Source organism: Carettochelys insculpta, chromosome 9 (assembly GCF_033958435.1).
Source record: "Carettochelys insculpta isolate YL-2023 chromosome 9, ASM3395843v1, whole genome shotgun sequence".
Classification (NCBI taxonomy): domain Eukaryota; kingdom Metazoa; phylum Chordata; order Testudines; family Carettochelyidae; genus Carettochelys; species Carettochelys insculpta.
The window spans coordinates 2331001-2344044 of record NC_134145.1 but is presented as its reverse complement, the minus strand read 5'-3'; the positions used below and the strand labels follow the sequence as shown (position 1 = coordinate 2344044).

Sequence of the window (13044 nt, the reverse complement as noted above, 5' to 3'; positions counted from 1 at the left end):
TCCAGTATCTGCTGCCCCGGACGCCGGGGTTCTGGGGAGCGGGTTCTGGTGGGTAGGGCTGGGCGCCAGGACTCCGGGGTCCTCCCCGGCTCTGGTGGGTAGTGGGGGCTGGTGGTTACAGCAGGGGACCGGGAGCCAGGACTCCTGGGCTCTCCCCGGCGCTGGGAGGGCAGTGGGGGCTGGTAGTTAGAGCGGGGGCGGGGAGGGTGGGCTGGGCGCCAGGACTCCTGGGTTCTGGCTGGGGAGGCGGGGTCTGGTGCGTTGACTGGGAGGAGGCCGGGTCCCCGTTTGGGGTCTTGGGGCAGCCCCAGGGCGGGGGGCTCAAGGCCGTGGCCGGGCTGGGCGGAGCTAACGCCCTTCTCCCCCTGCAGCGTTTGAGAAATGCCACCAAGCCCAGCCAGGACTGGGGCCCGGCCCTGGCCGAGCACCGGGTCGGGCGCTACAGCCCCACCCCCGCCGCCCGCCTGGAGGTGCAGCCGCTGAACCCCGAGAAGCCGCGGAGCGAGGCCCCCGCCCGGCCCCTGCCGGGCACCAACGGCTCAGCCCACAGCCAGGACTCCAGACTGTGACCCGGCGCCCGCCCCGCGCCCCCTGCGCCCCCCACGTGTCTGACCCCCGGTGTCGCAGCGCTGCGGGAGGTGCCAAGCTGGGCCCCGGCCAGGGGCCGCCAGGAGGACTCGAGCCCCGCGTCAGTGGGGCCGCAGCAGGCGGGGGCTGGAGGGCAGAGCCCGGGGCCGGCGGGCGGGGGCAGTGGCTGGCTCGGGCGAGCCCGGCCCTTTGCGGGCAGGGCCACAGCAGGGGAGCGGCTGTGCGCGAGGGGCAATGGGGCAGGGCCCAGGCGCGGCCTCAGCCCTCGTGCGGCACCGGCACCCCGCTGAGCGCGGGGGCTGCAGGGCCCCTTTGCCACTGCCGGCGCACGTGCACGGTCACCACGGCCCTTGTGCACACACTCTGTTCCCACAGCACACGCACGTGCACGGCCGCCACGGCCCTTGTGCGCGCGCGCACACACTGCTCCCATGGCACACGCATGTGCACGGCCGCCACGGCCCTTGTGCGCGTGCGCGCACACACACACACACACACACACTGCTTACAGCACGCGTGCACATGCACTACTGCCATAACCCTCATGTACACGCACTACGCCCATGGCGCATGCACACGCGCTTAGCTTCCACAGCCCTGGTGCCCATGCAGTGCTCCCATGGTGCACACGGGCTGCACGCACAACCAAACTGTGGGTGAGTGGGGGGTTCACTGTAGATGGGTGTGGGGGGGTTGCCTAGGGCCTCCCAGCCCCACAGAGAAGTGGGACACAGTGGGGCACCACATGGAGACTGTGGGGTGGGGGGAGTGATCCCTGGCCTGGGGGTTAGTAGTGGCGAGGGGCTGCCTGGAGCCCTGCACTTAGGGCACACAGAGGCCCCGGTGGCAGGGCACACCACACACACGCGCAGCCCCACTGCTGTCACCAGCCCTTGTGCTCACCCACTGCTCCCAGTGTCCACACAGCACACACCTGCGTGCACTGCTGCCACGGCACTTATGCACACTCACCACTCCCAGGGCACAGGCGCACTGCTCCCACAGGACACACACACACACTCCTGCCACGGCACTGGTACACACACTGCTCCCACAGTGCACATACACACTCCTGCCACGGCACTCACACATGCACTGCTCCCACAGCGCGCACACACACACACACACACTCCTGCCACGGCACTCGCACACGCACTGCTCCCACCGCACACACACACTCCTGCCACGGCATTCGTAGACACACTGCTCCCAAAGCGCACACACACATACACACTCCTGCCCCGGCACTCGTACACACACTGCTCCCACAGTGCACATACACACTCCTGCCCCGGCACTCACACATGCACTGCTCCCACAGCGCGCGCGCACACACACACACACACTCCTGCCACGGCACTCGCACACTCCTGCCACAGCATTCACACACGCACTGCTCCCACCGCACACACACACACACACTCCTGCCACGGCACTCATAGACACACTGCTCCCACAGTGCACATACACACTCCTGCCACGGCACTCACACATGCACTGCTCCCACAGCGCACGCACACACACACACACACACTCCTGCCACAGCACTCGCACACTCCTGCCACAGCATTCACACATGCACTGCTCCCACCGCGCACACTCCTGCCACAGCATTCACACATGCACTGCTCCCACCGCACACACTCCTGCCACAGCACTCGCAGACGCACACTCCTGCCATGGCACTCGCACATGCACTGCTCCCACAGTGCGCGCACGCGCGCATACACACACTCCTGCCACAGCACTCACACACGCACACTCATGCCACAGCACTCACACACGCACTGCTCCCACAGTGCACGCACGCACGCACACACACACTCCTGCCACGGCACTCACACATGCACACTCATGCCACGGCACTCACACACGCACTGCTCCCACAGTGCGCGCACGCGCGCACACACACACTCCTGCCACAGCACTCACACACTCCTGCCACAGCAGTCGTACACAAACTGCTCCCACAGCGTACACACACTCCTGCCACGGCAGTCATACATGCACTGCTCCCACAGCGCGCACACACTCCTGCCATGGCAGTCGTACACGCACTGCTCCCACAGTGCGCATGCACACACACACACACACACACACACACTCCTGCCACAGCACTCGCACACACACACGCTCCTGCCACAGCACTCGCACACGCACTGCTCCCACAGCGTGTGCACGCACGCACACACACACACACTCACTCCTGCCACAGCACTTGTACACGCACACTCCTGCCACAGCACTCACACAGCACACGCGTGCACACACACACACACACACTCCTGCCACAGCACTTGTAGACGCACTGCTCCCACAGTGCGCACACACACACACACACACACTCCTGCCACAGCACTTGTATACGCACACTCCTGCCACAGCACTCGCACTGCTCCCACAGCACACGTGCGCATGCACACACACACACACACACACTCCTGCCACAGCACTTGTAGACGCACTGCTCCCACAGCGCGCACACACACACACTCCTGCCACAGCACTTGTATACGCACACTCCTGCCACAGCACTCGCACTGCTCCCACAGCACACGTGCGCATGCACACACACACACACACACACTCCTGCCATGGCACTTGCACACGCACTGCTCCCACAGCGCGCGCGCGTGCACACACACACACTCTCCTGCCACAGCACTCGCACATGCACTGCTCCCACAGCACGCGTGCACACACACACACTCCTGCCATGGCACTCGCACTGCTCCCACAGCGCACACACCGATCGGCACTGCTGCCACAGCCCTTGTGCACAGGCACGCACGGCTCCCAGGGTGCGCACACAGCACACGTGCACAGACACATACACTGCACTTACACTCCTGCTTCCACAGCACTTGTGCACAAGCACTGCTCCCACAGCACCCTGCCCCCCCCTGCAGCCGCAGCCCCCTTCTCGCCCGTCCCCCGCACAGTGCCCAGGGCTGCAGGACCAGAGCTGGCCCTGACCCACTGTGTGCAGCGCATGTGGGCCTGGGCCTGGGCCTGGGCCTGGGCCTGGCACTGGCACTAGTGTGGGGCTGTGCCCATCACCAAGCAAACAGCACCCAGAGCCTCAGCTGCTCCCTGCATGTGGGGCACCCTGCAGGCTCTGCCCCTGCCCTGAGGGAGGGGACGTGCTTTATGGCCTGGGAAGGCCAGGGAAGTTCCAACCTTACTGGGAAGGGCTTGGCTAGGCCAGCCTGGGCCCCACAGGGGTGGGGGGGCAGCTGACTGGGGAGGGCACTGCCCCAGCTTGCTGCTCTGGAGAGGAGCGTGAGCTCCCTGGGGTCAGAAGGGCAGAACCAGGGGCTCATCCTCTGCCTCGGCGGGGGGGCGGGCAGGCGGATGAGCACCCTTGTTCCCCAGCATTGGGCTAGGCAGGCTCAGGTGGGCACTGGGCTCCCAGCCTGTGTGACACACCAGCTCTGGGTGTGTCAGGGCCAGGGAGCAGCAGGGCCCTGCCCCCCCTCCTCCCAGTTTCAGGCCAGGCCCAAGGGGAGTCAGGCACACGCCAGCCCCAGCTGGGAGCTCAGTGCCCACCTGGAGCAGGGGGACATGGCGCCCTGGGGCTGCTCAGGACAGGGGTGAAAGGAGGTGGGCGGGCGGCAGGAAGCACAGGCAGTGAAACCCGCCCAGCTCTGCCACCTGCACCCGGCTGGGGGCCCGTCGGCGCCGCTCCTGGTCCTCACGGCCCTGCCCAAGCCACGTGGAGCCACACGACTTCCTGCATGGACCCTGTGCCAGCCCCGGCCGTGCCCCTGCCCCGTGTTACCAGTACGGAGCTGGGCCTGGGCGCTGCCCACCAGCAACGCCCTGTGTAGCGTGTACAGTCCCATAGCGTTTAATGACATTTCTATTCCTGTGGCCCTGCGCAGAGCCGTTCTTTGGGGGTGACACTGGTACCCGGCGCCCACAGCACACCTGCCCCCAGCCAGGCCAGGCCAGGCCAGGCGACGCAGCCGGGAGAGGGCTGGGCTGGGCTGGGCTCTGCTCTCAGGCACCACTCCCAGAGCCACTCGCTGCCCTGGGCAGAGGGCAGTGCCAGCCTGGGGCAGGAAGAGCCGCAGCTGGCGCACACTGCAGGACTGGGGGCTGCCAGCAGCACCAAGCTTCCCCACTTGGGACCTGCACACCCACCGCCAGCCCCAGTGCACCAGGCCAGGGCAGCCAGGAGGGGGCGTTGCAGCCCAGGCCAGCCCCCCGAGAGGGGCAGGCGGGGGGTGCCTGCAGGGCAGGGTATAGCCAAGCCAGCTGAGCTGGGGGGCAGGAAGAAGTGCTGGAGCTGGAAGGGACCCCTCTGCATGCCAGGCTGCACTGGGCCCCCCTCCCCTCCCCTCCCCTCCCCAGGCCAGGCCCTGCTAGCCAGGTGCCTGGCAGCCCAACAGCCGCAGGCGGAGGCAGGAGCAGGGGCGTGGCTGTAGGGGAGGCGAGGGGAGGAATGCCAGGCCCTGCCCTGGTGCTGTGGGCACCAGGCTGGCAGGAGGGAGCCCAGCTCTCCGGGGTGGTGGCACGCCCAGGTCCTGGCACTCCGCATCGCCGTCTGTCTGTCCTTGTCCATGGACCCAGCCGGCAAGTGCCCCAGCCAGGCTGCCCATGGGGGGCGCTGGACCCAGCATGGTGCCCGGGGCTGGTTCTCTGGTGCCCAACAGAGATGAAGTGGCTGGTGCCAGGCGGTGGGGTGCACGGGCTGGAGCAGGGGCCCCCAGGCTCCCAGGGCAGCTGCAGAGCCAGGGAGAAAACAGAGTCGGAGTGCGCCAGGATGCAGCACCTGCCAGTCCAGCTAAACCCGGCAGTGGGGCCAGCCGGGACCCGCCCCAAGGCGCCCATCCCTGCCCCCGCCCCAGCCTGATCGGACAACAGAGTAATGGGCTCCCAGCACCCGCCCTGCCCATGTCCCTCACTCTCACCACTGCCCCCCCGGGTCCCAGCTGCACCCCCCACCACTCCTGGGCCCCAGCGCCCTCCCCGCACTGCCCCCAGGCCCCAGCCACTCCCCAGATCCCAGCAGCCCTGCAGTGCCCCTTGACCCTGGGTGGAGGTGTTTGCATGTCCTGGGACTCGGGGCTTCGGAAGGGGCTAACCTGCACTGCTGGGGGGCAGCAGGCCCAGGGCACTGGTTCTCCTGGGAAAGGTCCAGCCTGGGCTCTGCCCAACCCCACTGCAGATCCTGCTCCATGGCCCGTCTCTGCTCCTGCAGCTCTGCACACAGGGGAAGCACTGGTGGTGAGGGGCGTGCAGAGCAGGGCTCAGGCATGCTGAGCAAGGAGGGGCCCAGCTGGCCTCCCTGCATGCCACCAGCTCAGCTAGCGCCTGGCTGTCACACCACTGGGCACGCACGCTCCTCTCCAGAGCCAGCTGCATCTTGGTGCTGGGGACACAGCCCTGCAGGCCGCCCAGGGCGCTGGCAGGCTGGCAGGCTAGCTGCGCGCTCCTCCAAGACCAGCCCCAGTGGGCGGGACCCTTACCAGCCATCGTTGGCTCCTGCGCTGGCTGTATGGGCCCCTCAGCAGCTCGGTGGTCCTCCTCCAGGCAGTGCTGAGAGAGGGCAGAGAGTGAGACCCCGGCCTGCCCCGAGTGCTGGGACGTGTTCGTTAGCATCCGGCTGTGGGCATTGGGTACGGCCCTCGGTTGAGGGCAGTGATAGCCCGGCCTGCCCCGAGCACCTGGATGTGTTCGTTAGCATCCGGCTGTGGGCATTGGGTACGGCCCTCGGTTGAGGGCAGTGAGAGCCCAGCCTGCCCCGAGCACCAGGACGTGTTTGTTAGCATCCGGCTGTGGGCATTGGGTACGGCCCTCGGTTGAGGGCAGTGAGAGCCTGGCCTGCCCCGAGCACCTGGATGTGTTCGTTAGCATCTGGCTGTGGGCATTGGGTACGGCCCTCGGTTGAGGGCAGTGAGAGCCCAGCCTGCCCCGAGCACCAGGACGTGTTTGTTAGCATCCGGCTGTGGGCATTGGGTACGGCCCTCGGTTGAGGGCAGTGAGAGCCCGGCCTGCCCCGAGCACCAGGACGTGTTTGTTAGCATCCGGCTGTGGGCATTGGGTACGGCCCTCGGTTGAGGGCAGTGAGAGCCTGGCCTGCCCCGAGCACCTGGATGTGTTCGTTAGCATCTGGCTGTGGGCATTGGGTACGGCCCTCGGTTGAGGGCAGTGAGAGCCCAGCCTGCCCCGAGCACCAGGACGTGTTTGTTAGCATCCGGCTGTGGGCATTGGGTACGGCCCTCGGTTGAGGGCAGTGACAGCCCAGCCTGCCCCAACCACCAGGACGTGTTCATTAGTGTTGGGCTGTGGGCGCCAGGCCGGGCCCTTGGGAGTCTGCTGGGTGCTGGAGCTCTGCCACCTGGGCTGGCACTGGCACTGGCACTGCCTAGAAAAGGCCCAGGCCAGGCACACGCTAGGCTGGAAACCCAGCCCAGCTGCGCTGCAACCATGGTGGCCAGCCTGCCCGCTCCCCAGCAGAGCCACAGAACCCAGGAGTCCTGGCTCCCTGCAACAGCCCCACGCCCCACAGCTCTGCCCACTAGCCCATGCCACCCCCACACCTTCCTGCAGGGACTGCTCTGGAAGGGCTGCCTGGGACTGGGACTGGGACACCCCCAGCGCTGCTCTAGGCACCAGGGATCACCAGCCCTGCCCCCTGCAGCTCTCCTGCAGTGCCGGGTGCCACAACTGTGCCCTGCTGGGCTGGCAGGGCTGGGCATGCCAGCTCCAGGCCTGCAGTAGTGGGCACAAAGCTGCCAAAGGCCTCAGGGACACCCCTGCACCTCACATCTCTGCCCAGCTCCCCCAGCACCACATGGCTCCACCCAGGCCAGGAAGGTACCAGTCGAGCTCCGTCAGGACATGCTGGGCCCCCAGGAGGCAGCACAGCCCCTGGCTGGAGGAGCTTGGCGCTGCCCAGGGTGCTGGGAGCTGCGCCTGGCTGGAAGCCCAGAGCTGTGAGCACCAGCCCCTGCTCTGCCCACCCAGCCACAGCTGCAAGGCAGGGCTGAGGCTTGGCCTGGGGCCCAGCTCCTGGCCCTTTGGAAGAGGCCACCCATCCCCATACCCCCGCAGGGGCAGGCCTGGGGCTCCAAGGGTCCGGCTCACCCCACAACACTGGCACTGCTCCCACCAGTGGCCTGCCCCTGCACACCCGGCTGGGGGTCCTACCTGGAGGTGGCAGACATGTCTCTCCAGGGCACGGCACTCCTCCTCCAGCAGGGCCCTGGCACCACAGACAAGCAGTCAGGTGAGTGCCAGGCTCAGCGTCTGTCGTACCCGTCTCCCTGCCATGCCCTGGGCAACACCCGGCACTCAGGCACGTGCCCCCTGCTCCCTTCTCACCAGCTGCCAGGGAGAACCTGCTTCCCAGGGGTCGCAGCCCTGGACCTGGGGGTGGGCAGAGGAGGCCCTACCCGCCCGCATGCAAGCTGCCTAAAGCTGCTGGCCACCCAGCTGCTGGTTCCCCACAATCCAGCCTGGCTGGCGCTGAGCTGCAGGCCCAGGCTCTGCACACAGGGCAGGGGCAGCTCCAGCTTGGCGTGGGGGCAGCAGCACGGCCCCTCAGGGGCTGACCGTCCTCCGCATGCCTCACCCGGGGAAGGGCCAACCCCAGGCACCAGTGCAAGGGCCCCGTCACCCAGCAGGGAGCCAGACATTGCTCCACCTCTGCCGCGCCCCTCACTGCCCACCCACAGCCCCATGATCTGAGCCTGGGGCCCCCAGCTCTGCTGCGCCCCTCACTGCCCACTCACAGCCCCATGATCTGAGCCTGGGGCCCCCAGCTCTGCCACTCCCCAGCCTCCTGCTATCCCAGCCCTGGGCTCCTGTCACTGGTAAGTGCACAGGTGTCAGTGTGATGATCCCCGCTCAGGAGTGCCAGAGGGCCCTTCCCTGTGGCGTACCAGGACGAGTTCCCTGGTACAGGACAGGCCCTGTTGGCCCTCTGGGGGCAGAAACCAGAAGGAGCCCACAGCAGTGCCAGGCAGGAACCAAAGATGTGCCGGGCACTGCTCTGAGCCTCAGCAAGGCCCCCCACCTTCCCTGCTGCAGCTGACCCCCTATGCCCAGCCCCCCGGCCCCAGGCTCCCTGCAGGCGGGTGGCGTCTTGCAGCCCTGGCTTACCTACCGGATTTGGGGCCGAGCCTGGTGGATGCGGGAGACACTCAGCTGGCCCTTGAGGGGCTCCAGGTGGTGGATGAGGCTGGTGCCTGGCCTAGGGCAGAGCAGAGTCAGGGTTTGCAGGGGGCCATGGCCAGTGCCCCGTCCCCGAGCAGTGGGGGACAGGGCTGGGGGCTCTGGCTGGTGCACCCTAGAGCGCAGCAGGGAGTTCCCCCCTCTCACAGAGCCGGGTGGGGCCGGGCACCACAGAGAGGCTGCTGAGGAGTGAGCAGGGCAGCCCTGGCGCAGCGAGGGGCAGGGGTCATGCAGCCGCTCCCACTGTCAGCAGAGCGCCCGCAGCGGGGGCTGCAGAGCCGCTAGCAGCACCCAGGGCCACAAGCCATGGAGGTGACACCAGGACGGCCAGACGGGTCCGACCAAAGGTCCACACAGCCCCGCCCCCTGCGTGGGCGCGAACAGACCAGGCAGGCACCGAGTGAGCCCTCCCAGCAACCACTTCCAGCCTCTGGCAGACGGAGGCCAGGGACCCCAGTCCCACCCAGACTCGTGCCAGACCTGACCCCCAGGGCCAGGGCCACCAACCGTTCCCAGGCAGAGGCCAACATTGGACCCTAGGAGCTCTGTGTCCGTCCGAGTGCCGGTGACGCTGCAAAGTCACTCACAGTCCTGCTTACAACGGCTGCTTTACAGCCACATCCAGAGGCAGAGCATCACCGTTCGGGGGGTCGGTACCATGAGCAAGCCACAGGCAGCCTGGCTTCCAGCAGGCTCCCGGCTGCACGCTGAGCTCCGGCCTCGCGGGCCGATGAAAATAGGCTCGTGTGCCACTCGGCCCCGTCCCGGGGGCTGCTGGCCCCTGCTGTAGGGCTTTCTTCAACCCGTTCTAGTCTTGGCCCTCATGAACTCCTGCAGCAGGGAGCTCCACAGGTTGTGCCCTGCATGAGGAAACCCTTCCTTTGGCTTGGGGGAGACCTGCCGCCCAGCAAGCACTGCCTCATGTCTAGGCCCTGGGCTATGGGAAGGACTAACTGACGTCGCCTGGTTTCTTTCCTCCACCTCAGTGTCATTCCTCTCTCGTATCCCCCTCAGCCGTCTGGTCTCCCAGCTGAGATGCCTCCTCACGTGGCAGCCGGTCCACCCCCATCTCTGACCATGCGCCGCTGTTTGGAGAAGGGACGGCGGCTGTGCCCACAGGAGCTGAGGTGTGGCCATTCCACAGACAGCAGGGAGGTCGCTCAGGGCTGGCACTGTCACGATGCCCAGGATCCAGCGCACCCAGGCTGGCCACCACGCCCAGCTCTCAGGGCACTGTTGAGGAGTGGGGACGAGCCCAGCCCCGCTGCCAGGGAGGGACGATGAAGTGCCCCTGTACCACGTGGGGGGGCAGCTGGGTAGCCCCCCATGGCTGACCGGCAGCAGTGTTCCACACGCCTGGCACAGACCCACCTGGTGCTGGTGGCCACAGGTGGGCATTTGTCCTGTCCCGCGTGGTCCCCTCCAGCACTGGGCCCCAGGGCGAAGCTGACCACGTGGGGGCTGTACTTGGCAATGGCCGCAGCTGCATCCCTGGGCCAAGGAAGAGATGTGGCATGAGCCCGCTGGGCTGGGCTGGGGGGTGGCTAGGGAGCCCACCAGGTCTCTGGCGCCCAATGTGCAGGAAGAGCTGGCGTACGGGCCAGACATCGCCCAGGCCAGAGCTGCGTATGCTGGGACAGCCACACTCACCGCCCAGGGCAGGGGCACTGGCAGAGCCAAGGAAGAGGACAAAGTGAGCCAGGGCAGGGAGCCACTGGCAACAGGAAGGACCCAGCCTCTCCCTCAGCTGTGGGACCCCTCCACGCAACCCCTCACGCCTGGCCCATGCAGCCTCCAGCTGGGCTGGGGCTGCCTGCCCAGGGCACGCAGCTGGCTACTGCCGGGCTCCTCCAGAAGTGCTGCTGGGGTGGCACAGAGCACAAAAAAGCTCTGGATCCCATCTGGCAGGCAGGGAGAAGGACCCAGCCAGCCCTGAGCATGGCCACGCAGACAGGCTGGGCCCAGCGCCCCTGCCCCACAGCACTGCCAGGCCCCCAGGAATTCCAGCTGGCGGCGGGAGCCGGCTGCCCACTGCAATTCAGGCAGGTTCGTCGGGTCTCTGCCCATGGCCAGGTGCCCCCCCAGCACTGGAGTATGAAGGTTTCATGGGACGGCAGCTCCCCACACAGAGCTACCATAGCTGGGCGCCCCGGGGAAGCTGGCAGTGACGGGGAAGGGCTGAGGGTTTACGCACTGCAGGAGTGTGGGAAAGGGGGACGTTTCTGCGGCACTGTCAGGAAGCAGCTGCATGGCTCTGTTTCCCCTGCGGTGGCGGTGTTACCTGGGCAGGGAGGCCAAGGGGCTCAGCCGGAGCGGCCCAAGGAACCTGGAACTTGCGCCTTTCCCAGGAAAGCTGAGCGCGCCCCAGCTCAGGAACAAAGGGTCGAGGGTGGCTACAGGAAGAGGCAGGGCTCCGGGGTTCCCGACAGGGCAGCCAGCTTGAGGCGGGGCAGGACCGGGCCCACCCCTGCGCATGGCACCAGGCTGTGGCGGGCACGTGCTGGGCACAGCTCATGGGGTGCTGCAGGAGGTCGGGGGGGTGGCCCTGGGGGCAGGGCCCGGAGGGCGCTGGGCCTGGGTACCTGCCCTCCTCGGACGCCTTCTGCTGGAGGCTGAGCAGCAGCAGCTGGAGCTCCCGTCTCATCAGCTCCTTGAGATGGGGGGGCGTCGTCAGGAGAGCCCAGCCCCCAGCTCCCCGCGGGGGGCACCGATTCAGCTGAGCACTAGCCGAGCGCACCTCCTGCCACAGCTCCCCCAGTGTGGCCACCTAGGGGGCAGGGCAGGAGAGGGTTACCTGGGACCCCAGCCCCCCGGCCCTGCACAGGTCTGGCCCCGTGGCCCAAGGAAGATTCTGCTTGGGGGAAGCCCCGGTCCCCGGCACCCTGCTGCGGGAGCGACCGCACTGCGCAAGGCCCACCCAGGCACCCTGACCCCACAGCCGGGGGTCTCACCTCCGCATGCAGCTCGAGGCTGCGCTCCACCACGTCCACCCCCAGCACGCTCCTCACCTCGGGCGCCTCGCTGGGCCCCACCTGCTCCTCCACCCACCGCCAGAGGGAGGGCAGCTGTGGCAGGGGCTGCCCATCGCCGCAGGGGGCTGGGAACATGGGGCGGCGCCCACTGCCAGTGGGCAGAGGGGCGGTCAGCCTGGGGCAGCGCAGCCACGCCCGAGCCTAGGCTGCGCCCCACGCCTGCCCCACAGCCCCGGCCCACCCCCCACTGCTCCACCCCACTGCCCAGCCTGCCTACTCCCACCCTGCTCGCTCCCCCACTGCCCCACCCAGCTACCCCACCCCAGCCCGCCCCCCCACTGTCCCACCTGGCTATCCCCACCCGGGCCTGCCCCCCCACTGCCCCGCCCAGCTACCCCCACCCGGGCCTGCCCCTACCCCAGCCTGCCCCCCCACTGCCCAGCTACCCCCACCCCGGCCTGCCCCCCCCACTGCTCCGCCCGGCTACCCCCACCCGGGCCCGTCCCCCCACTGCCCTGCCCAGCTATCCCCACCCGGGCCTGCCCCCCCACTGCCCCACCCCTGCCCAGCTACCCCCACCCCAGCCTGCCCCCCCACTGCCCCGCCCAGCTACCCCCACCCGGGCCTGCCCCTACCCCAGCCTGCCCCCCCACTGCCCAGCTACCCCCACCCCGGCCTGCCCCCCCCACTGCTCCGCCCGGCTACCCCCACCCGGGCCCGTCCCCCCACTGCCCTGCCCAGCTATCCCCACCCGGGCCTGCCCCCCCACTGCCCCACCCCTGGCCGGCTACCCCCACCCGGGCCTGCCCCCCCACTGCCCCACTCCCGCCCGGCTACCCCCACCCGGGCCTGCCCCCCCACTGCCCCGCCCGGCTACCCCCACCCCGGCCTGCCCCCCTACTGCCCCACCCCACCCCGCCCTGCCCCGCCCGGCTACCCCCACCCGGGCCTGCCCCCCCACTGCCCCGCCCTGCCCGGCCCGACTACCGCAGCCCGACCCCACCGCACCCGACAGCCCCGAGCCCGGTCGCTCCGCCCCTTCCAGCCCGACCCTCCTTGCCCCGCCCCCCCGTACCAGGGTAACCGTCCCGTCGCCATGGGGACGCCCCGCCCCCTCCCGCAGCGCGGCCCCTTAAAGGGGAAGTGGCGGCGCTGGTCCCGCGGGCGCGGATCGGGCCCGGCGCACGTGGTGCAGGCGCCCGAGCGGTGGCCCCCTGCTCTCCCACGGGCCCAGCCCCATTGGGCCCCTGCCCCCCACGCGACCGAGCGGTGACCCTGGGGAGGGGGTTTGATCCCCGGC

General features: G+C 68.6%; 2 protein-coding genes across 5 annotated transcripts in view; one reads left to right on the top strand and one right to left on the bottom strand.

The window, feature by feature from the left end:
- SLC6A9 (solute carrier family 6 member 9) overlaps positions 1-4461 on the top strand; it is a 41799-nt gene extending 37338 nt beyond the window's left edge. For 2 of the 3 annotated variants that reach the window (XM_075002175.1, XM_075002174.1), the window contains one exon: positions 372-683. In XM_075002175.1, coding sequence (XP_074858276.1) covers positions 372-569 — 198 coding nt within the window. In that variant the 3' untranslated portion in view covers positions 570-683. Of the gene's footprint in view, positions 1-371 lie in introns of all 3 variants that reach the window. The other variant, XM_075002173.1, reaches the window with a different exon arrangement.
- CCDC24 (coiled-coil domain containing 24) lies at positions 3103-12765 on the bottom strand. Of its 2 annotated transcripts, XM_075002176.1 has the most exons (9): positions 12753-12765; positions 11724-11892; positions 11355-11539; positions 10144-10263; positions 8705-8791; positions 7747-7801; positions 6063-6132; positions 5679-5796; positions 3103-5316 (listed from the first exon to the last, which is right to left on the bottom strand). In XM_075002176.1, exons 2-9 carry the CDS (start codon positions 11877-11879, stop codon positions 4956-4958), a joined length of 1152 nt encoding a protein of 383 aa, XP_074858277.1. In that variant the 5' UTR covers positions 11880-11892; positions 12753-12765; the 3' UTR covers positions 3103-4955. The 2 variants fall into 2 exon arrangements, with proteins under 2 accessions (XP_074858277.1, XP_074858278.1); XM_075002177.1 differs by lacking the exon at positions 12753-12765 and having other exon boundaries at positions 3104-5316; positions 11781-11981.
- Positions 12766-13044: the final 279 nt, after the last annotated feature.

Bases quoted from the DNA above. Each gene is read 5' to 3' on its own strand.
- CCDC24 (XM_075002176.1), bottom strand. From the start codon at position 11,879: ATGTTCCCAGCCCCCTGCGGCGATGGGCAGCCCCTGCCACAGCTGCCC. The intron at 11,540-11,723 runs GTGAGACCCCCG...CCTGCCCCCTAG, and splicing joins GCCTCGAGCTGCATGCGGAG to GTGGCCACACTGGGGGAGCT. The intron at 6,133-7,746 runs GTAGGACCCCCA...GCCCTCTCTCAG, and splicing joins GACATGTCTGCCACCTCCAG to CACTGCCTGGAGGAGGACCA.